This window comes from Opisthocomus hoazin, chromosome 13 (genome assembly GCF_030867145.1).
Source record: "Opisthocomus hoazin isolate bOpiHoa1 chromosome 13, bOpiHoa1.hap1, whole genome shotgun sequence".
In the NCBI taxonomy this organism is placed as follows: Eukaryota; Metazoa; Chordata; class Aves; order Opisthocomiformes; family Opisthocomidae; genus Opisthocomus; species Opisthocomus hoazin.
This window is the reverse complement of record NC_134426.1, coordinates 14,463,768-14,488,059: the sequence shown is the minus strand read 5'-3', so window position 1 is coordinate 14,488,059 and position 24,292 is coordinate 14,463,768. Positions and strand designations below refer to the sequence as shown.

The 24,292-nt window shown below is 42.5% G+C and overlaps 2 protein-coding genes across 9 annotated transcripts in view; one reads left to right on the top strand and one right to left on the bottom strand.

Annotated features, from left to right (window-relative positions):
- Nucleotides 1-2,033, bottom strand: part of MED15 (mediator complex subunit 15) — a 29,023-nt gene extending 26,990 nt beyond the window's left edge. The window contains exon 1 of one of the 4 annotated variants that reach the window (XM_075434898.1): nucleotides 1,698-2,033. In XM_075434898.1, the coding sequence (XP_075291013.1) occupies nucleotides 1,698-1,765 (68 nt within the window). In that variant the 5' untranslated portion in view covers nucleotides 1,766-2,033. The remainder of the gene's footprint in view (nucleotides 1-1,697) is intronic. The other 3 variants (XM_075434897.1, XM_075434896.1, XM_075434899.1) reach the window with 3 other exon arrangements.
- KLHL22 (kelch like family member 22) lies at nucleotides 1,963-21,391 on the top strand. 5 transcript variants are annotated; one of them, XM_075434904.1, is made up of 9 exons: nucleotides 1,963-2,220; nucleotides 3,334-3,682; nucleotides 12,976-13,245; nucleotides 14,164-14,329; nucleotides 15,508-16,226; nucleotides 17,368-17,560; nucleotides 18,981-19,214; nucleotides 20,253-20,325; nucleotides 21,092-21,391. In XM_075434904.1, exons 3-9 carry the CDS (start codon nucleotides 13,019-13,021, stop codon nucleotides 21,199-21,201), a joined length of 1,722 nt encoding a protein of 573 aa, XP_075291019.1. In that variant the 5' UTR covers nucleotides 1,963-2,220; nucleotides 3,334-3,682; nucleotides 12,976-13,018; the 3' UTR covers nucleotides 21,202-21,391. The 5 variants fall into 5 exon arrangements, with proteins under 5 accessions (XP_075291019.1, XP_075291016.1, XP_075291015.1 ...); XM_075434901.1 differs by having other exon boundaries at nucleotides 1,966-2,220; nucleotides 12,993-13,245; nucleotides 20,253-21,184; XM_075434900.1 differs by having other exon boundaries at nucleotides 1,966-2,220; nucleotides 20,253-21,184.
- Nucleotides 21,392-24,292: the final 2,901 nt, after the last annotated feature.

Sequence of the window (24,292 nt, the reverse complement as noted above, 5' to 3'; positions counted from 1 at the left end):
CTTCTATTTCTCCTTTAATAAACCTATCTATCACAAGCTCCACTTCTGGCTAGCTTCACTTTATTCCAAGCACCAACACGAAACCAAAGCAAGTTGGTTTTAGATAACTAGCACATATCAATCACTTTAAAAAAAAAAAATCCACTGCAGTCACTGTACACTTATCCCAGTTACAAGTTGGTTTGCTTTTTAAACAATATAGTGAATACAAACATATGATGTATACTATAAAAGTTCATGGAACGCAAGGAAGAAACATCACTTATAGACACAATCTTAACAAAAAGCACACAGATCATATACAGACATCTGTCCACATATGTAAAAGACAATAAACCAAGGACATTTGATTTCTACTTTTTCACAACGAGAATTAGAAGTTTAAGATTACTGTCATCTCTTCATATAACATAAACCTTAAAGATTTTATTGGTCAGTAGTAGTAATTTTTTTATCTCTTGCCACATGCTTCCTTTGAAACATCAGGTTTACTGCTCAGAGAAAAAATAGTTACAGTTTGCAGGGCAAACACAAAATCAAAGGTTTGCATCTGCTTACTCATATTTATTTCCTCCAAGTTACACAGCACTTGAAAGCACTTTTGTTTGCTCATTTTGATGAAGAGGCAGAAGAGAAGAAAACGCAAGGGATTAATCTAACAAGCTTAATGACTGCAGAAAGTTTAGAAAGTAACATATTAGTTCTGAGCACCAAGAAAGTTTGCACGGCTTTGACAGACACATGTTATCGTATTTCTTTAATGAATACCTTAACAGTTTAATTCTGAAACTGCACCTTAAGTAAAGCCCACAGCTAGGAAGTAAAACTGCATGCAGTCAAACAGCATACTGTCTACATACCATTAAAAAAAGGTCTGTTTTTAAATATTGATTCTTATAAGCAGCAAGACAAGACAAAGCTTTTCAAGCATATATAAATATGGATTTCAACATTATTTTAAAAGCATCGAACAGTGCTTTCACTCTGTAATAACCACCTTTTGTAGGGTAAAAGAAACTTCCATAAAATAGAAAAAGCATGCAGAGCAGCAAAGTAATTCACGTAAAGTGATCATTTCACAAAGGACAACTGAAAAGGCAACAAGCTGAACTTTTTTTTTTTTAACAGCCTTTTAAGCATCAGATAAATACCAATTACAGTGATGCTTCCTCTGTAAGTCAGAAAGCAAATCGCTGTCCAAAATCACCAAAATACTAAGTCACCGACATTCTAATTTCATTTTTGCCCTAAAGGCAAACACAAGATAACGACAGCGGTTTTTATCGGACAGAATAAGCCAAACTTGGCAACTCTACGGACACTGCCCAAGTCGCAGCCCTCAAGCAGACACTGTCAAGCGGGCCAGGAAGCCGGTGTTGCCGCGGACGGGGAAAGCACAAGGGAAGGGGGATCGGAGGAATGAAACCAAAGCACAGGCCCGGCTACGCCCCGCGCTGGCTCCGAGCAAACCCCGGTAACGAGGCCCCCTCACAGCGGGACGGCGGAAGGGCCCCGGGGAGAGGGAACACCGGGGACGACGGACGAGCCCAGGCAGCACGGGGAGGACCGTGCAGGACTCGCAGAGGCGGGTGGGCCACGGGCGGCCCCGGGGGCAGCGGCAGCCACTGAAGCCCCTCTGGCAGCGGCTGCGGCCCGCCTGCGGCCTACTCAGCGGCGAGACCGCGGCCCGCACTCACATCTGGCTGACGAGCTTCTGCCGGAAGTTGGTGCTGCGCCAGTCGGTCTCGGGCCCGGTCACGTCCATCCCCGCCACCCCCGCGAACGCCGAGCCCCGCCGCCGCTCCGCCACACACCACCGCGGAAGTACCGCGCGCCCGCTTCCGGCACGCTGAAGGCGTGAGGGGAATGAAGTCCCGGCGCCAGTCCGGCCACCTCTCGCGAGAGCGGGCGGCTCGGCGCGGGGCTCGCTGGGAAGCGTAGTCCCGCCCTGGGCACACCACCCGCTGTAGCGGCCCGGGCCCCGACACCGAGGGACTGCGGCCGTCCGCAGCCCCAGGCCCCGCTCGAGGCTGACACGCCTGCGCCGAGGGACACCGCAGCGCGGCCGGGGCCCCGGTGACGCTGCGGGCTCTCGCCCGCCCCGGTTCCGGCCGCGGCCGCCCCTCCCTCGCGGGCGGGCGCGTCACGCGTGGTCGCCGTGATTTCCGGGTCGCACATGAAGGCGGAAGCCACTGGCGGAGGCCGCCGCCGCCGCTCTCGGTAGGTGGTGGGGGTGGGGGCGGGGGCGGCGGCGGGGGAGAGGGGACGGCAGGCCCCCGGCTGGGCCGCCCGGTGCTCCCGGGGAGGCGGCCCCCCCCAGCCGGCCCCGGCAGCGGCCTCAGCCGGTCCCCCAGCGGGGCCGAGTAAGGCAGCGAGTCGGGGGGGGCAGCCCGGCAGGCACGGCGCGGGATCTGCAGGCCCCACGGCCGCCCTCCTCCCGGCGAGGCCAAGGCCCTGCTGTCCGTGCGAAGCCACCGAGGCCCCCCCAGCCAGGCCACGGCTGCAGCGAGGGCCCTGCTGCCTGCAGGAAGCCCCCCGGGATGTCCCGGCAGGGCCCCGCGCAAAGCCCGCACGGGAGGGGGGATGAGCAAGGAGGAGGCTGCCGAGTCTCGGGACCTCCAAGGGCATTTTCAGCAGAGGAAGGGAAAGTAAAACCAGAAGCGCGCTTGAACTGGCTTTCACCTCTTCATCACAGGGTTAGTGTAGAGTCAGGCTGGCTCTTTTAATGCCGCGCAGCTCCAGGTAGCCTTCCCCTGCAGAGAAAACTGCTCCTTGTGTGTTCCTGATGGGAGGTGCATAGGGTATGGGGCAGGGGGGTAACCCCACAGATCCCTGCAGGAATAAAATTAATGTCAATAGTATGAATTAATTCACGTTTGATACAGCAGTCGGAGCTGGAGCATGCTGGAAGAGGTCTTTGCTCTGTTCCAAGTCACTTAATTGTTGTAGTTGGCACAGAATTAATTACTTTTTTTTTCTCATTGTATTTTAGACTATTAAAAATTCATGTTGTGGTTTAAGCAGTTCAACAAAGCAGGTTCAAGTCTTGCCAACTAGCAGAGTCTCTCAAGATTCATAGAACATATACAATTAGCTAATTTATAAACTGTCAATTTTTGCATAGTTATTACTTAAGAGAGCTTGATGTTGTAGAAGCTTCATTCTAAAAAGTGTTGTTCTTATTACGGACTAGATGACCCACAGAGGTCCCTTCCAACCCCTAACATTCTGTGATTCTGTTATTATGGAAAAGACTTTAGGATTTTTGAGGGGCTTTCTAAGAGTTCTCAGGAGAATTAAAACAAATGTGTCAAAATAACATATTCCTCACAGATTTAACAGACCTATCTGGACAAAAAAACAACGCTACCTCCTGACTGGGGAAAAATCTGGCAGTGTGCACTCGCAGCCCAGCAGGCCAACCATACCTTGGGCTGCACCAAGAGCAGCGTGGGCAGCAGGGCGAGGGAGGGGATTCTGCCCCTCTGCTCCTCTCTGGTGAGACCCCACTGGGAGTCCTACGTCCAGCTCTGGAGCCCTCAGCACAGGACAGACATGAACCTGATGGAGCGATGCCAGAGGAGGCCACAAAAATGATCTGAGGGCTGGAACACCTCTCCTACAAGGACAGGCTCAGAGAGCTGCGCTGGAAGACCTGATTGCAGCCTGCCAGTACCTGAAGGTACAAGAAAGCTTGGGAGGGACTTTTTACAAGGGCATGGAGTGATAGGACAAGGGGTAATGGCTTCAAGCTGAAAGAGGGGAGATTTAGATTAGATATAAGAAAGAAATTCTTTACTGTGAGGGTGGCGGGCTACTGGCACAGGTTGCTCAGAGCAGCTGTGGCTGCCCCCTCCCTGGCAGTGTTTCAAGGCCAGGTTGGACGGGGCTTTGAGCAACCTGGTCTGGTGGAAGATGTCCCTGCTGATGGCACGGGGGTTGGAACTGGATGGTCTGTAAGGTCCCTTCTAACACAAACCATTCTACGATTCTGTGAAAAAGATGGAGCTTTAGTGGCAGGCCACTTGTTTTTAGGGCAAGCAGGTACACCCTGCCTGAATATAGTTGGTTAACACTCCTTTCTTTAAAGACAAGCAGCTGCTCCATCCAGACCAGAACAAAACTATTGAAAGACTCAGATGAAAAGCAAATCTTGTTTCAAGATTAGGAATAAAGGGAAAAAATGCACCACAGAAATCTTTACAATTCTATGAATCTAGTAAGTTCCAAATTACTCATAGATAAGGCAAAATATTCAAGTTAGAAAGCTCATACTCTTTAGGTTATGCTACTGTTCATGGGGAAAAAACATTTTAAAATATCTGTATTAATAAACATTCATTTCATGGGAGTTTTGCCATATACATATTAAATATGAGATGTTTTATTCTCAATATGTCTTAGAAATAACTTGTAATTGGCTTGGAAAAAAAACCCCAGGTGTTTGCTGAAAGGAACAAATGCCAAAATTTCTGAGGCAGCATAGTTTGCAAAAGCTGTTTCCCAAACCACACCTTTTGGTTTCCTCCCACACTTCAAGTATACTACTAATGCTAGAAACTGAAAGTGGCTCAGAAATTCAGCCCAGAGTGGTGTGCTTGCATATTTCCATTAGTGACTCAAAGAAATATGGTATGTATAGACCTAGTAAGAGCATCTCATCATTTGATGAGTGTTCAAAATCAATGCTGAGACATTATATACTACCAGATGTCTTCCTTTCTTTGTGTGGGTGACTCAAGTCAAAAGGAGTCGTTAGGGTGGTTTCCCATATTTGTAGAAGGTTCCTAAAGTGAAGTGGTATTTCAGGAAGGTTTTTCTTTTTTGCAGTTGTGAATGCATAGAGGAACAATTCTGAAAGAAGCACTGCTGAGCAAAGCCTCTGGTTTTCCTTCACCCCTCTTCCCTTTTTCTTCAAAAAGAATGAAACTGTCTTAAGTCTTGTCTACATATAATGGTGTACTCAATTGTCTTCTATGTAGCAAACAGTCTTACAAGTGCCCATTACAAATTGTTATATAGTAGTTGAATTACTGGAGTATTTGCACTTTGTTTAGAATGAACAACAGTTTTGCTTTTCAGTTTGCATTGTTTGTGGCATCACATCTGTTTTCTGAATTATTTTGGCAGGCACCCAGCTGCCTCCCCATTCTGCACACTCCCTGACTAGTTGATCTGTTTGTTTGTGTGCCCTCTGCCCTGTTATAATTTTGGTACATAGCCAGGTTCTGTCTGTCTGCATTTGCAACCCCTGAGAGTCAGCATAACTAGCATTTTGTTCTAGGCTTGTATCTTGTCGAGCTTTTGGCTGAAGCCTGGCTTAGATCCTAATTGTTACTCTGTAGGGAGATATGAAGGTGTGGGAAGCCTTGGGGCATAGATTTTAAACTTCCTTCAATGCAGTAAGACTTTTAAGGGCCTAATCTATTTGGATCACAATCAGCACACCATACTGGTTGCTCTGTATTAGAAAAAAACTGTGAAGAAGATGGCCTGCAAGAAAGAACAGAGCTGCAGCTGAGGGGCATCAGCAAGCTTTGAGAATGGACCAAGAGGAACCACATAAATTTCAACAGCAAAAGTGAAGTCATGCACGTGGGTCAGAGTAACTCCATATATCAGAGCAGGTTGGAGAGAAGCCTAGCAAGAAGTCAGCTTTGCGAAAAGAGCCCTGAGGGTCCTGGTGAGCAGCCAAGTTGAATACAATTCCTCCAACCGGGGCCAACTTCATACTGGGTTGTGCTTTGAGCTCCATGCTGGAAGAAAAACCTCTGAGTTCAGTGGAGGACCACCACACAGGGCAGCAGCACGCACGAGGAGATACAAGTGCATGCAAGGCAAGAAGGCTGGGTTTGTTCAATACAGAGAAGGAAAAGCTAAAGTGAGAACCAGTTGCCATTTTTTAAGCTATCTAATAGGTATGGGAAAACGTAGAGCCAAACTTTTCTTGGTGCTGCATGGTGCCAAGGATGAGAGGGAAGTGTCACAAATTTCAGGAAAGGAAATTCAAACAGGATAAAGAAGAAAACAAATTTGATGGTTAAGCACTCAGTTTTCCAATTATTGACAAGGATGGAGATTGTGCGCTTGACTAGACAAGGCTCTCAGCATCCTGACCTGATTTTGAAGTTTTCCCTGCTTTGAGCAGGAGATTGGACTAGAGACCTCCCAAGTTTATTTCCAGCCTAAATTATTCCACAATTCTAAAAAAGCATGGGACCCTCACCAAGCTTGAACCACCTGTCCATATGGCAGTAAGCTACACAGATTCAGATACCCGACACCAGCAAGCTGTAGTTTATTTTGGGCACAGCTGATGCACAAGAAAATATCACTATCTACATAAGACACCACTTAGTAGAGATGTAACTGACAGCCGTGAGCTCTTCAGTACAAAAATGTCTGAGTTGCCATAGAAACGAACTTGGATAATCCTTCCTGCATCCAGCCATTTTTCTACAGCAGAGAATCAAGGCTGTCAGCACAACTGTACAAAAAAACCCCACAACCCACCCGCACACCACACACTCATAAGCATCACTGTAGGACATGGGTGCTAGCCATAGAAGGGGTGAATACTTGTCTAGGTGTATATCATACAGTGCAATACCAATAACAGACTTCAGCACTGTAAGTGATCTACACTACGTTTAAATAACAGGATCAGTGCACAACGTATCTCATCAGAAAATAAAGGCTGAGTGTATCTATAATGGTGGCAGGATGCATCCAGGACGTATGTCCTGACCCAGCTGCTGCAAAGTGCTCCCAGGTACAGCACAGATCGATTCTTAGGGAAGCGGAAGACTGTTCTCAACCTCGGAAGTGTGTGCTGTAAGCCGTGTGAATTCCCACTCCCAGAATGTTCTTTACTGGTGCAGCACACAAACACTGTGGTGTAACAATTGCTTTGCACTTAAAAATTCGGGTAGGACAGATGCTGCATTCTCTTCTACCACATCTGTTTTACCATGCCTTTAACTTTTCCTTTCCCCATTCTAGTTGAGCTACTCCATTCCTGTACCCTGTGTGCTTACACAAAGCATGAGGATTTTCAGTGAGCACAAGAGCAAGCCAGCATACCAGTCTCTCACCATTCTGCCATTTGAATGATCAAGATGCAATTCCTCCTGCCCCAGTGCCAATCTCCGTGGTCATAAACCACATACCTTTGTTGTGAATGCAAATATTCCATTGTTAATCAGAGAGGGGATTTTGTTTAAAAAAAACCAAACAACACATCTCTTTTCATGTACAGATAAGCAGTTATTTCAGTTGAATAAACAGAAGCCTAAGACTTCTACTTTTTTCATACAAGTAATCTGCAGAAGCATGTTGTGGTAATGGAGTCTGAATACAGGACAATCACATAGAGCTGTCAGCAAGCCGCTGACACACTGTAACTTCCACTGTGTCCATAGCTTGTTACAAAAGACCACTAGTGATATACTGAACTTTGAATTTAGTACAGAAAATAGAAGGAAATACTAGATTTCCTTCATGCTGCCTCCATGTCTACCATTGCAAGGCATGGCTGCTTTCTCCTGGTTCCTAAATGGAATCCAGGACAGAATATAGAAAATTTCAGTCTGTTGAAAAAGAGAAGTCATGTCTTTCTAGGTAGCCGTGAGGATTTTACCATTTATAGGGGATTTTTTTTGTGTGTTTTTTCAGCTCCTTAAAGTGACCAAACAGTGCATGTCTTCTGACATTAGCATTGCTTGTGGAAGTGCTCGTACAATTATTGACCTCATATGCCTCTTTCCTCTTTATGTACTGGGCACTCAATTGTAATACTCTAAAATTAATCACTACATTAACCCATGTCCTCTAAAAGACAAATTCAGACCAACATAACTTCAGTCTCAAATACCTTGTGCAGCCAGCTAAGAAAATCTCTAGTCTGATTTTCTCTGCCGTTTCAAAGTGGGTGGAACAAGGACTTGCCATCCCTTGTTTCTGGAGGCAGTGTCCCACAGCACATGAGACCATTCTTTTTGTCTTTGCTACTGTTGAAGAAGCACAGTGAACAGAAAGAGTTCCTCATCTCTTCCACCTTAGGGTCAGTCCTGCAATATTCAGCCACTGAGTCCCACTGTTAACAGCTGACCAGCACCGAGAAACTTGCACAAGAGGAGAGAAAAAAAAGTTATTCCTCGTATTTCTAGGAACTTGGCTCAGTCACAGAGCTAGTTTCTCAGTAACAGAAGTAAGAGAACAGAGAGGCCTCAAGAACATCCTAGAAGCAAGAAGCTGGCAGTAGAGAGGCTCAGGATAGAGGCAACTTAGCTGCATGGTTCAAGGGGCTGTGCGTTTATGTTAGCTCACAAGGGCCTGCCTACAGCTCCTTCATTTACAGGGATAGATATGGGAGCCTGTGAAAATGGTGTCTCAAGCCCTAAAAGCCAGCAAAGTTCCTGAGTGGTCAGGAAGGAAAAACAGTAAATAGAAGTTTTTCTGCAGCATGCAAGAGGCAGAACAAGCCTGTTCTGTCTCTCCATTCAGAACTATACTGCTTGTACTACATTTAGATTTTTTTTTTTATAAAGGGCAATAAAGATTAAGCAAAATACAAGTTTGAGGAGATAGGATTAAATTATTTTCAGCTCAAAATATACAGAGGTTACTGAGTAAATTTCCATGTAATTTTTAAGACTGATGGACACTTACAAGGCATAACCGTTCCTAGATATGTTAACAGTCATTCGCACCACGCAGCTGGTACACCGCACATAAAATAGCACACTTCCACCCTTTGGGCTACCAGATTTTTAGACAGTAACAAAGGCATAAAACATAACAAAGGCATAAAACACACAGGTCACAATTAGACCGCACAGTCCAAGAAGCGAGATGCTGTGCTAATACCAGTAGCCCTCCCCAGCAGATTTGTAGTCAGCACTTAAAACAATACTCAGAAATACACAGAACTATCAGCTCACCAAGCACACTGCATTTAATCCAGAAAAACTCAAATGCCAAGAACACCACACTTTCCTTCCAAGAAGCCCACAACACAACCCCATTAACCCTGCTTCAACAACCACTCCTTGTAACTTCCTACCCACCCAACCCCAGCTGCTCCTTGTGCAACTACTACAAAGCTGAAGGCACTCAGTAATCAGCTAAGTGAGTCTTGCTGGCCATCCCCCACAAGTCTTCCTTCTCTTAAAGTTCTTGTCTACTAAATCCTAAGACTACCTAGGTACAAGTTAAGAGGCTTTCCTTGGCTTTTGGCTCAAAGAAGAGGACTTAACTACCTATGTCAGTCAGCTGTTATGGATTAATACCATAAATGCTCACCTTTAATTTTATAAGTAGCCAACAATTCATAAAAATCATAGCAGTGAGAATTTTGCTAGAGTGGTATGTTACCACTGGTTAAAACTATGACAATAGGCATTCATACTTAGTTTATGAGCCTTGCAGCCCAATTTAGGAGAGTAGGGAGACATGACAGGATATAGGTTTTCTGAGTAGCCACAGTGTAATTAAGAAATTTCATGTATCCATGTACAAAAAGAGCTTACAAGTGCTGGCAGGTTTTAGACCACATACACTGTACTTGCTCAGTAGTATTCTACCCTTCTTCCACAGCACCACTGGCACACCCAAAACTGGTTAGCAGCAAATAACTGTGGGTGGTAAAGTACTCACAGGCAGCTATAGCGAGGGGTGAATTTCTATGTCATAGTGGCTCTGTGTTCCAAGCACACAAGGCAGCTCTTGTGTTGGTGTACATGCATGAGTGACCACCCTGAGGACAGTCCAGCTCACCAGTGACAGCCAAGATACAATCCAGGGGCAGACATTGAGAACAAGTAGAGACTGCCAAAATTCAGAAAACGGAGTACAGCAAGATACCTGTAGGCTCAGCTGTTGACTAGCCAAAAATCAGCTGTGGAGGATGGTTCAGCTGCACTCCCAGCATCTATGTTTGACCACACTGGTCTTACCACAGGTCTGCTAGAAGGGCTGGTTTGTTCAGCTCTTGCTAACAGTTGTGGGATAATTCAAGCCTGTATCTAGTAGAACTAGCAGTGAGATAAACTCCCTTCAGATCTCCAACACAGCCCCGTGTGTCACTGAAAGCTCTGCAGATTCTGATGCTTGTACGGGCTTCAGAATCCCTGAATTATTTTTTTTTTTTTTTTTCTTAATTTACCTCTTTCATAATACCATTTAATCTTCCTGGTTCCAGTTACTGTATTTGTAAGATCGGATCTCTTCTGGGGCATTACTTGCTGAAAGCTTCATCCCCTTTCTGTTCCTTTTTAAGATTCTTTGGATACAGAATGTATTCTGAATAGTACTGTCTACAATTATATTAATTAAAGACAGATTTAAGTAAAGGCTTGGGATAATTATACAGGTTTCCCACTTTTCCCCGCATGTCTCTCTCTCTCTCTCTCTCCCTCTCTCAGGAAGCCACTTCTCCTACAATACGTTTCTTTGCTAACACTTGGTACATGGGTTCAATGGCCTGTGCAGTTTAATATATCTCACTTATTTCTTCCACCAACGGCTATACGATATGACACACTGGAAGATTGTATCAAAGGTCATGCTCTTTGTACCCAACAAAAGTCTTTGAATTCAGAAAATAGTACATTTGTTACATTTACTTCTGCTTTTTGATACAATGATTTTACTCTCATAGAGATTTCTTTTGGTATAGCTCTGTAAGCTGCTGAAAAGATGCAGCCTTTTTTTGAGCATTAACCACATTAACTCTGGAGTGTTAACCACATTAAACCGCTTTAACAGATTTAATGTGGTTTATCTGAATCTGTTCCTCATTTGGACCATATATCACCCTACTTTGGTTTTGCTGCATTTATTCCCTTTTAGTGAAATGGGAATTTTCTGATCAACATCTAGTAACACTCCTTCACTTGCCTTTTTTACTATATTATCTCCTTTGCCTCAATCCATCACTCTTAGTATTCTTCAGGAGCAAATCAAATGATACAGTAATGTTTTGTCTGCTTCAAAAGCAGTCATCTTATTTGTAGGAAAAGCATCTACCTATCATGAAAAAACATCCATTACTCATCTCTTCAGCTGATGATGGATAGTTTCCCCTATATTATCGACCTGAATGTGCTCCCTAGAAGGCTGTCTCATCAGAGGTCCTCTTCTGAGCTGGCTGTCTTGGTTTTGCTGGCAAAGAGCAGACAACCATTAATATGCTTTTTCAGCCTTTTTTCCATCCCATTTATGATGCAATGCCACCTACCTCCCTTTTGTTTTGGACAGTGTAGGATAACTTCCCTCAGGCAGGACAATGAACATTTTTATCTCTTGGTGTCACCCAGATAGCTCCTTCCTCGCTGACCATACACAGAATACCTTGCAGTACTTTGAGAGAGCTCCAGTGCTGCCTTCGCCATTTGTGGCTGGCACGATTAAACAATGGTTCTGTTTCTTCACTGTCTGTTTGGATTTGCCGGCTTTGTTCTGCTTTTGCCTTTCTGACTGCTGATAACTTCTTGTGACTATCCCTTGTGCCACTAAGCTATTTCCCAGCCCCAAGAGCAGAGCCTATTACAACTGTGTCTTAAGCAGCCGTATCAGCCAAGTTATTTCCTTTTTCCTAATGCGTTTTTTTAATGCGCTCTGACAACTGGATAGAGTCTATGAGCTCTAACTGCTAAAACTTCTGATTCTTCAAAGACAATGGAAAGGGTAAATTACAGGATGGTAGAAGAGGACTCATGAGATTTTGAGAGCTTAACCACAGACATGAAACACAATCACTTCCAGCTAGGTTTTTACAGGTGTTTCCCCATGTGCCATAGGGGACCTTCCTGCAGTGTCAGTGGCAGCCCTAGAAAAAGGTAAAGGATAGCCCTCGACAAGGGCCTACACTGGAAGAAACGCCCTCTCTCTGCAGGGAGTCACGGTGAATTGGAAAGCAGTTGTGCATGCTAGCTTGAAGTTGTCACAATAAAGAAACTCACTTCAAAGCCTACAGTTTCATACAGTATTTTATAGAATGACATTCGGAAATGTGCTCAGCTAAGGAAAATGAAAAAGGGCCACGAAGATGATCAGAGGGCTAGAGCACCTCTCCTACGAGGACAGGCTAAGAGAGTTGGGGCTGTTCAGCCTGGAGAAGAGAAAGCTCTGGGGTGACCTTACAGCAGCCTGCCAGTGCGTGAAGAGGACGACAGGAAGGAAGGAGAGGGGCTTTTCACAAGGGTGTGTAGTGACAGGACAAGGGGGAATGGCTGTAAACTAAAAGAGGGCAGATTTAGATTAGAGATTAGGAAGAAATTCTTCCCCATGAGGGTGGTGAGCACTGGCACAGGTTGCCCAGAGCAGCTGTGGCTGCCCCCTCCCTGGCAGTGTTTAAGGCCAGGTTGGATGGAGCTCTAAGCAACCTGGTCTGGTGGAAGATGTCCCTGCTTATGGCAGGGGGCTTAGAACCAGATGATCTTTAAGGTCCCTTCCAACCCTTACCATTCTATGATTCTATAAAAAGCAAAGACAGGAAGAGAGGAGAGCTTTTAGGTTCTGTGGTAAAATATCAAGAGAAAGACAGAAGTGCAGTTTATATTGCAGCAAAGTTATCTGAGGGTATTAGGCAATTTTGAATTTGGCAAAAATTATGTCCATTCTTTGTTATAAATGATGCAGAAATGCAGAAGAAACAAAGGGTTCTGGCAATGGGTTGGGAAGCGAAACTCTTGCTAAGAAAAAAAAGTATCCGCACATGCTGCATACTCTGATGCTTGGAGTGAAAACCCAGAAGTCAGAATACTTGTTTGAAAAACCATGTTCTGCCACTTTGCTATGCTGATGTACACCTGTCTATTTCCAGTATCATCATTCAGAATAATTTCTTCAGGGTAGAACTGTCTCTCCATTGACTGAAGAGTTGGTTTGATTTATTTTCTGTGACAGGCGGGGGTCAGAGGACCATTTGTAAAGCAAAAGGCACAAACCTTTGCTGATTCTGTTGTCTCACAGATTTCATTCTGCTACAGCTGGTGGCTAAGCATTTCTGCCTGGGATGGCGGAGGATCAGGAGCTGACTCAGCCACACAAAGCTCAACTCGAGCCCTCCCTTCAGCAGCGCACCAGCAACACATACCGCAGTGCAGAGCACTCTCAGGCCTTGCTCAGTGGCTTGGTATCTCTCCGAGACAGCAGCATCCTCTTCGATGTAGTTCTGGTAGTGGAAGAGAAACCTATTGAGGCTCATCGGATACTTCTAGCTGCATCCTGTGACTATTTCAGGTACACTTCAGTACGGCAGTAACAAGCATGTGTCTAAATGTTACTCAAACCTGCAACATCCAAGTCTTCTGTCTTGGCACACTGCTTCTGATGTAAAATCAGGCCCGTAAGATGGAGCTGAATGTGTTTCAAAATAAGAAGTATGGCTTTATTAATCTCTCTGTTATTTCTCTACAGAAATAAAGCTCTTGTTCCTTCACACTGAGCTTACCTCCACTAAATTCACTGCCTGTGGTACTTGGAGGTATATAAAGAGGAGAGACTATCTGAACAGGTGTCTTTTGCATACATGCACTCTGCGTGGCTTTTAACATATCATTAGCCTTGTAAGACTTTGCCCATTGTGGTGATCATTTCATAATACACAAGAAGTCACTGGAAGTGGGTCACTCCTCTGTTACATGCCTGTAGTGTGACTTGCTGTCCATTAAATCAGGCACTCCCCTGGTCAATTTGACTAGCAGTTTCTTGAACTGACTTTATTTTCATAGAGCGAACAAACAAATCCCAAGGCAATCCAGACAAACTTCTGACTGGAGGAAGAACTGCTCTGGAACAAATTTACCTGCCATCCCAACTTCCTCTGTTTTTCCTCTTCCCCCACACCCAGAGTATCTACCTCTGCCTACTGACTATCCATATGTACTGGGTCTGTATTTAAGTCCTGTGACTATGAATCATGCCTTTCAGATGGCCCCTATGTTTTTCTGCAGAATGAAGAGTATTACTTTGCTAGGTCCTAAACGCCTGTACTTTTTGTATCATTGGTTTACAGAAGAGGTAATTCCATAAAAGTGTCTGGCTAGTTTTTTATCTTTCTGAGTATTTTTTTATGTTTCCAGGACAACATAAGATAAGTAAACTGAAAATAGCTTCAATGCAAATCTGCCAAACCATGTACCATTGTCTTTTTTACAGAGGAATGTTTGCAGGAGGACTGAGAGAGATGGAACAAGAAGAAGTTCATATTCATGGCATCTCCTACAATGCAATGTGTAAAATCTTGAACTTCATTTACACTTCTGAGCTGGAACTCAGTGTTAACAGTGTACAGGAAACCTTAGCTGCAGCCTGTCAGCTTCAGGTGAGGTACTGGGAGATGTGACACAAAAGAAGCAAGAAACAAAAGCAACAATGAGAGATGGAGGGTTAGGGGGTGAGTGAGAGCCTGGGTATGATAAGAAGAATTTCTTTGGGATGGTGTGTCCACTGGAACTAACTATGCAATAGTAAGAACAATGAATGAGTACTTGGACCTTTCATTTGTGCCACTGGTTTTATTATAAACATTTACCATTTCATCTAGAAGACTTTTATAAAGCACTCACTTCCACTGATGTGCTTATGAAAGCTTCCCTAGAATGGAATACCTCTGGCCTACGGTAGAAGACAGGGCTTGCTGCTCAGAAATTGTGCAGCTGAAGATCTTCCTCAGGTTGAGTCCACAGGCACATAACCTCCCCTGACCCCGTCACTACAGGAAATCCTACCACCATGGTTTCTGCACTAAGTTCAGAGTTCATGTGCCTTTAAGATAAGTTCTTTTTTCTCTAATTTCCCCTGCAGCTAAGCACTGCACAAGCCTTTGGTGCTAAATCTTAAACTTTCTGAGTGCTTGCTTTGATTGGTTTCTATGCACTTAGCACCACTTTGTTAGCAGAGGGGCACTTGGACAGCAGTTAGTTCTTTATTTGCCAGTAGTCCCTCCTGTCAGATAGAACTTCAAACTGTATTCAGAAAACAACACTAAATACTAATTTTCCTTTAAAATGGCTTCCTGTGCTTTTGAGTGATGCAGATATGTTTGTTACAGATATAGTCTTTGATACAGTGTGTCTGTAGTGCTCTGAAAGAACAAATCCGGAGTGGCTGTAAACCTGGCTTTCTCCACGTCCTCCCTGCCTTCCGTTTTCATGACTGCCTGCCAGGCAGCCTGCAGCTCGGTGCCATACTAACAAACCAGGCAGCCTGGCTGTCCAGTGTCCCATGTGCCTTGGAAGACACATTGCTGCTGCACCTGAAGCCAAACTCATAGGTTTGCAGTATAGTGTGGCTACTGTATTATATTCGTCTACACACTCATGTTGAATTCTGTTTCTCTGAAGAAAGGTGAATTGGGCACAAGTGAATGTGGTGATTGGACTGTGAGGATAGCCGTTGTCTTGTGGACGATTTATAGTCATCCCAGGCTTGTGTCACCTGTCTCTTGAGTGTGAGGTGAGGCAAGTGGTGTCTGACATGAAAAATATCTTTCTCTTGCAGATTCCAGAAGTCATTAAGTTCTGTTGTGATTTTCTCATGTCCTGGGTAGACGAAGAGAACATCCTTGATGTATACAGACTAGCTGACCATTATGACTTGAGACATTTGAGTGATCAGCTGGACTCCTACATTTTGAAGAACTTTTCAGCTTTCTCAAGGACACAAGTGTACCGACAGCTGCCCTTGCAGAAGGTCTACTCCCTTCTCAGCAGCAACCGCTTGGAGGTTAACAATGAGTTTGAAGTTTATGATGGGGCACTTTTTTATCATTATTCTCCAGAGCAACTGGAGACAGATCAGGTCTCCCTGATGGAGCCCCTTAAGCTACTTGAGACAGTTCGTTTTCCTCTGATGGAACCCCAGATCCTGCAAAGACTTCATGACAAATTAAGTTCATGTCCTTTGAAAGATACAGTCGCAGATGCATTAATGTACCACAAGAATGAATGTCTTCAGCCAATGCTTCAAAGCTCCCAGACACAGCTAAGATCAGAGTTCCAGTGTGTAGTGGGATTTGGAGGGATGCATTCTACTCCATCCATTGTCCTCAGTGATCAAGCCAAGTATCTGAACCCCTTGTTGGGAGAGTGGAGGCACTTTACAGCTGCACTAGCCCCCAGAATGTCCAACCAGGGGATTGCTGTTCTCAATAATTTTGTATATTTAATTGGCGGAGACAACAATGTAAGTGGTTTTCGAGCAGAGTCAAGGTGTTGGAGGTAAGATAAGGATAATCCTGCTATTATTTTTATTACCACCCTGTTGTCCATCTCAGAGACAGTAAGACAGTAGTGCAGTCTACACACTTGATAGCCAAAAGAGTAGGAACTAAGCAGGGGCCTCACTGAAAGAAAACACATGAAACAAAGAAATGAAATTCATAGTAACAGGGAGCTTCCAGCAGTGCTTATGGGACAAAGCCAAGCCTGGCAGGGTAGGAAGAGCTACTCATTCAAGAGTATTACATGTGCTGCTTTCTTCTGCTGGAGGGAGGAAGTATTAAAGGTGTGGGAAGCAGTAATGAACTAGGATTCACTAGAATCCTAGTTTGTCTAGATGCTCTTGAACTAGGATTTTCTCAAAGTCCTCTATGTGTAGTTTTGATCCCAATATAAAGGGATTTAGATACCAAAAAGGATTTTTACATTAAACACTATTACTGTTTGATTATTGAGAATTTGTGTGCACAACAGCAGCATTCCAAGGTCCTCTTAAGTGCCTGTGTGCCAGGGAAAAGAACAGGAGGAAGGATCTTAATGCCCATTACGTTGCAAAACTAGATAGAAAACCGTTTGTCTTTATAATGTGGTCATTTTTACTAATTTTAGCTGAGTTGCCCTTATTTTATGGCATGCATAGTTTCACTTCACAACCGTTTTTCTCTGTAACAAAAATTTCCAGGCCAGATAGATATTTTGATCTGAAAATTAATCACGAGGTTCACTTGAGCAGCAGATATTTGGGGAAAATAATCAAAGAACCCACAACATATTTGTGCCCTTCTTGGCCTCTTGAAGATCCAGATTCAGTCTTTGTGCTATTATTAGACTGGTTTACCTTGTAGAATGGCTTTGTGCAAGCAGAGATTTTGATGTATAACCTGACAGCACTGCATAAGATAATGGAAAACCTAGTCTTTTATAGCATGATTATATCAGCTAAAATACATCTTCTAAAAATGGAATAAAACAACTTTGCTAATAATAAAATGCTGACAAGGCCAAATTTCACTCCACTTACAGCTGAGCTCAATTTCAGCCAAAGGCAGTACAGTAACCCACATCTATGGTGCTGTCTGGTATTCCAGCAAGGATTCTGTGGCTGTATGAATCACTTTCTTTGATCCCATTCTTTTACAAGGTATGACCCACGACATAACAAATGGTTCCAGATCCAGTCCCTACAGCAAGAGCATGCTGACCTCAGTGTCTGTGTTGTGGACAACTATATCTATGCTGTCGCAGGCCGAGATTACCATGAAGACCTGAGGGAAGTGGAGAGGTATGACCCTAAAAGCAACACTTGGGAATATGTGACACCTCTGAAGAAGGAGGTAAGGAGTGCATTAGCCACACACACTACTACAGTTCCCCAATTCCTGATTTCATCTTTTTAGGTGCTTTTCTTATGCGTAGCTTTAAACATGCTGATATTCGGATGGGAAACAGTAACTTCTGTATATGGGATAAATGAATATCAAGAAAGGAGAATAATAATATATGTGAATTCAATTTTTAATTTAAATACTTATTTTTCCTCTTTTCTTGTTGTTTTCCCCTGCACCTTTATTGTGGTAATCCTTACAACCTTTTAAAATTGAACACATAACCTCTGCGAATAGGAAGTTCCCATTCCTCCTAGGCAGGTAAACTATGAGCCACAGTAGTGCAAGCTTCTCACAGTCCTGACAACGTGCTTTACTCCTGATCAGAAGAGATAATGCCCCAGTAAGAAGATACATGAGTTTCTACAGACTACTTAGTTCCTGGACAGAACTGAGATTGGGTAACAAGTTCTGGTGACAGTAGTTTATGTGATGCAGAATCACATCTCAGTCAGCTAACGTAAGGTCATTACTTATTTGATATACATGAGTGAACAGCTATCTTTTGTCATCGGTACCATTTATCCTTCTAGAACAGCAGCTGCCAAACTAGCAGTCATGACCCCCAGAACCAGGCAATGGTGTAGTGACATGGCAATTGTGGTTATGAGTGGAAAAGTTTGTTCTATGTTCTAATACTGCTAAAAAAGGCAACAATTTCCATTTTCAGGTTAAAAGTGTTGCAAAGGAGGAAGATGAACACAAACAACTGCCTGATGAATCTCAGTTAGGAAAGAAAACTAAAATCCTGAGTAATCATTCAAGAAACTATGCTGATTTCTACTACACCTTTTAAAAGCTTTGGGTTAGGTGACCAGCACAAAATAATATTTGTGATTTCATAATGCATCTCAATTGAGAATCTCAGGTCACCTTAAAACTATATTACTGTAATTTTACAGAAGAGATGCAGAGGCAGAAGAGGATAAACGGCTTGCATGAGGTCACAAATAATAAATGTTTGTCAATGCCAAGAATATAAAAAGCCTTAAAATCCAATTAAGTAGTACTAAGTAGAATACCTTGCATTCCTGATAATACTGCTTGTGTAAGAAAAATCTCAAACAGAATCGCTTCCAAGTAGACTAGGGAGAAAAGTAATAGTATGAATGATCTTCTAACCAAGGAACAATAAAGAATGAGAACCCACTGCAGTTCTGGAAGTTGTAGAAATTTTAGTGTATTTCATTTAGAAACTCAAACTTACAGCATAATCACCTAGAAGGGAATTGTGTATAAGAAAATCCTTCCAGATTTTGATATCTGCATAAGTCATGAAGAATGTCTTAATGTCTATTCCATACTTTGAAACCGGGAGAAATGCGTAAATCCAGACCTCAACCTCTTGCTTTCCCATGTGGTGATACAGGTCTATGCACATGCTGGAGCAGCACTGGATGGGAAAATGTATATTACCTGTGGGAGGAGAGGAGAAGACTATTTGAAGGAGCTACAATGTTATGACCCAAAGACTGACCGCTGGGACATTTTAGCAGATGGTCCAGTGAGACGCGCTTGGCATGGGATGGCTGCACTGCTAGGAAAGCTCTATGTAATTGGAGGAAGCAACAATGATTCTGGCTATAGAAGGGATGTTCACCAGGTGAGAGCATGTCATACCTGCGTCTTTCTTGGAAGAGCCTGTTTCTTATGGATGCTTGCACTCTGACGTAGTGTCTTTCTCCTACAATGTATGCAAATAAAACTGTCTGCCCTGCAACAGCTAGTGCACCAGCTCTCCCCCACTCAGCTGCAGAACTTGCAAGGATTTATTTACTGCTGTCTTTCTCGAACGCACTAACCCACAAAGCATTAAAGCTCTAGCACTCGGAATTCTTACCAATTTTAAAACATCTTTGATGGATAACATGCATTGACATACACACACCCAATAAGTAGTACATCAACTAATTTATTTTACATTGTCTGCTCATGTGCATTTTTTTCTAAGTCAAGGACTTTTGAATTACCAATGTGTAACTGCAGGTCAGAGTTGTTATGTTGGAAGGCAATTGTATAATGCAATTAAATGTACAGTGCCTGATGATAAGTGATGGCTGCAGAGAATTCTCTTGAGTCTTATTCCAGCTTCTAGAACTGCTAGAGACATGAAAAGAAGACAGAAAAAATAACTGCTCTTATAAAGCCAATGAAGATGGCAGAATTAAATCTAGCTGAAAAGTGTATCTGAATTATAACAAGATGCTTACAGATAAAAGCAGTCAGCTAAGTAGGTACACAATGAAATCTAAAATTTCCCAACATATGGTGCAGAGACAGCTTAACAGATTTGTCATATTTGTATGTTCCAGCCCATTTTTTCCTAATGCAAATAGATGCATTATGCTTGAGCTTATATTAGCATGTGTCCCCATCTCGTTCACTTTTGTATGCATTTTTTGAATGACATACAGCTGTTACCCCAGCAGCACGGTCAGAAGTTATGATTCAAAGCGATATGGCAACTATGCAAAGTTTTCTGCTGAGTACTGTACTTCTACTACATAGTGATACGCTCTATTATCAACACCCTGTCAAAAGACTGATGATATTGCATGGCTTCCTAAATAGTTTGCCATATGGCCAAGCTCTGTCACTAAGATACAAGTTTGATTTTGGCTAATCTCTCTTTTTTTTACAGGTTGCCTGCTATAGGCCAAGCACTGATCAGTGGACAAATGTGTGTCCACTTCCTGCGGGACATGGAGAGCCAGGTATTGCAGTCTTAGCCAACAGGATCTATGTATTGGGAGGCAGATCCCACAACAGAGGAATCCGCATGGACTATGTCCACATTTACGATGCAGAGAGAGACTGCTGGGAGGAAGGACCCCAGTTGGAGGATGATATTTCTGGGATGGCTGCCTGCGTCCTCACTTTGCCCAGGGCTATTTTAATGGAAACGGAGAAATGGTTCTCAGAATGGCATGCAGACCGCGTGAAGTATCACCTTGACTTTCCATCGGAAGTTATGAGTGTATCAGACTGGGAGGAATTTGACAATTCAAGTGAAGATTAGAAAACTTTAATATTTATTTTTTTGCCAGTGAATGAGGAAATTAAGGCTTGGAGAAAATACTTAGAGATTTTATATGTCTTTCTTATATACATAAATCAATATTTAAAAGTTTGAAAAATAAGTGTTCTGCACAAAATGCCATTCACAGCCCGTATCTGCCCATCTGCAAGTGTTCTGCACAAAATGCTACTTACAGTCAGTATCTGCCCACCTACTAGAAAGCAGCATTTTTAAAGTAACCACAGAACTGCCATCTTCCTCCATTGAAGGAGACTTTTCTCAACCTTCAGCATGGACAGAAAAAAGGCACAGAAGGCTCAGCTTGTCTAGCTTCTTTCCTTCCAGCTTTTAGCTTGAAATAGCTTTTCAAGATTTTTTTTTTCCCTTTTGTTTTTGGTAATAAAACTTCCTAGCCAGCTTAACACAGGAAGGTAACACCTAGTGTCTCCCTCCTGTTCCAGGTGTCAGACAGCTTGATTGGTTTTTCAGCAAGATTGAACATACTGAAACAGGAACAGTAGCAAGAAAGTCTGAACCTTCATCTCATCTGGGCATGCAGCCATCTTTGTAACTGGGTTAGAGTCTGTGAACTGACACCCACTCCTGAACTACTTCTATACTGCAGGTTCTGTCAACACAGTGGAAAGAAGATTTCTAGAAAAAAAAGATCTCTGTACAGAGTATGGCAATCTTATCATTCAACTGTCAGACACATTTGTTCACAAGCATAAATTAATAAATCCTTGTCAGAACTTTTTAAACTACTGTCTCAGCTTTATTAACCATGATGTGGAGTCTGAAAGTTGGTGAGTTTAATTAGATGCTATACTATATTAGTACCAGTGAAGTTACACCAGCTGGGGAGATGGGCAATGTTTTTCCTTCCTTTATTATATCCTTTAGAAGAGGATAAAGAGAGTAGAGATTGGTTTGCTGCAGCATAAGAAAATAAGTAATAAGGAGATAACTAGAGGTATTGAAGATTACACTGGTCCAAGACCCTGCAGTAGCTGAACTAATGCCAGGAACATAATAGAGAATTACTACAGCTCAGAAAGATAAGGCATAGTAAATCCTTCCTTCATGAGGCCTTAAAATAATTGGCTTCTGACTACCGCCTTGCTTAACATTAGTTCAGAAGCTGATTTAAAGTCTGAAGCAGTGTGATACCTGAACAGTACGGGATCCTTCCTCTTGGAGGGGTGGGGAAAATCATGACAAACTACCAAAAGCTTTTAAATCTTGTAGCAATAATGGGGCTGCAGGAGAAGGGCAAAACCAAAGTGACAATGAGAATGATACGATACTAGTCAGGTGTCATCACATCATGACAAATACTGTACATTGACATGCTACTTCAGAGTAAAGAAGTTCCTGGATATTGTCATTACTTAGGGATATTTTGTTTATGGAAACAAAGATTATTTCAAAATGGACCTAGATGACTTTACATTAGTAGACTGGGCTTCTGGAAAAGATTCAAGTGTATATACACACGTCTTTTCGTAAGTTTTTTCTTGGCAAGAGGGGCATTTGTTGGATCTTTTTCTCCAGCACTGTCAGTTTTCACCTCAATCTATGAACCTTTGCCAATTGGCAAATAAAACAAAAGATCTGGTAACTGCAGGAAACCCTGATTATGAGCTTCTTCAGAAAATCTTTTTTTTATAATGAACTCTGAACTGCACATGGACTCTGGAAATACAGACTTTATTACACTCCAATATTGGAGAATAATGAGTATTCCTATTTTGCCTGTAGAGTTACTTTTAGGGAGTAGGAATTAAATGTAGCCCTCAGATGTGAGGACAGATCTCTCTGACCTGGGCATCACTAGAACCACTCTTTTCAGACTCTTAAGTGTTGCAGTGGCAATTTGTTTTGTCTGCAAACAAGTGATTCAAGACTTCTAGTGGTCCAGATCATATTCTAGACCCAGCGGTTGTAACTAAACCCAGATCTAACTCAAGTCTAATGCTTGCAGTGCATTTTCCATGTTAACACACTTCTCGACAGGACAGTGAAACCCTATGTTATACAACTGAAAATGTCATTTAGCCTTTTTCATGATAAAAAAAGAAAGTAATTATTCTTTGTCTGGCTTCTTTTCCTCTGTATACCACTAGAGGGTATTACTTACTATTACAAATAACCAAACTGATAGGCTAATTCTTAGATTACATAGGAGAATATAAGACATTCATGAGTAATTATTAAGCTAAAGAAACATCTTGAGAAAACTCATGTTTGTTTTTTTCCAGCTTCTACCCTATCACTCCTGTGTTTGAATACTGATTTTTAGATAGACAGGTGATCCAATTTTCCATTTTTCAGTATATGCAATTTTGTGATTGCATTATTTATTAAATGTTGCAGTTCGATGCTGTGCAGAGCAAATCAGTATAAAGCTTAGAATGCCACTACAAGGAAGTTATTTTTACTTAAAGCAGATCATCTACCTTAGAGAGAAGTGCTGCATTATTTTTTCTATTTTTTTTAGTTACTGGTATAATACCCCTAAGTTAGAGGAACTAAACCTAAGGGCAGGTATTATGTATTTTGATTTGGTAAAAACAAAACTTCTGTTGCTTTCACCCACAAAATTTCTTTTCATCTGAGCATAATGTGTCGGCTGAAAGTTATGATATGCACTATCTTACTTGCATGTGTTTTGTTTAGGTAAAAAATCACAGAGTTTAGCTTAGCTCAAACCATCCTAATCACTTAGCAGTAGCTTGTTTTAGTCCAGCATGTACCCTTTCAAACTAACCCATAAGCTAACAATAATAAAATTGCTTGCCTTTAAAACTGGCAATTTTATCTAACTCAGCAGATATAAAGCACTTTGTTCTTGTTTACTACAGTTAGCTATATAAAGAAATTGCAGGAGAGATTACAGATTGATATGCAGAGCTATAATTACTATTGATTGCGTTTCCTATCAAAAACGATGCTTCAGGAACTTAGCCTTCAAGATCCCACTTAAACTTTGTGTTATCTCAAGAAAAATATGTACTGATAGGAATTTCAGGCCAATTCCTTTTTTATTATTATTATTTATAAATTCTCTGACCTCCTAAATATGTCAGTCTTGTATCTTACAGTAAAAAGCATTTATTTTTTACAGTGAGTCCTCAGAGACAGTATAGCACAAGACATTGTGGACAGACGGACAATGAACTAAGAAAGCTTTAAGTTATTTCTGGTCTGTGAGAGAATAGCCAAATAACTCTTCCAGCACTGAGTGATCAAAATACCAACACTTAAACTGCTGATACATTAGGAAGTCCAGAAGAATAGTAACTAGGTTTCTTGATGATCTATTTTCCTATTTCCTGCCAGCACAGAGGTGAAGCTGTACAGGCATACTTGCTAGATTTGTAATTAGTGGACTTGTAGACTGAAGTATTTCAGGCTTGCACATTTAGAGAAGTGATTGTGATTGCCTCAGGTTTTGTTTCATAACTGCTTTCACTACTGTATTTCTTCTCCAGCTGTCTACCTCCAAATCCAACATATCCTTTCCCATTTCCTGATAGTTTAAATTAGGGTCATTAATTTTGCATTAGAAGCATACCCCATGCTTGATTTGAAACAAATAAGGATTTTCATTCTATACCCTTGACAGAAACTTCTCCTTACTTAGAGGCCAGCCCACATGT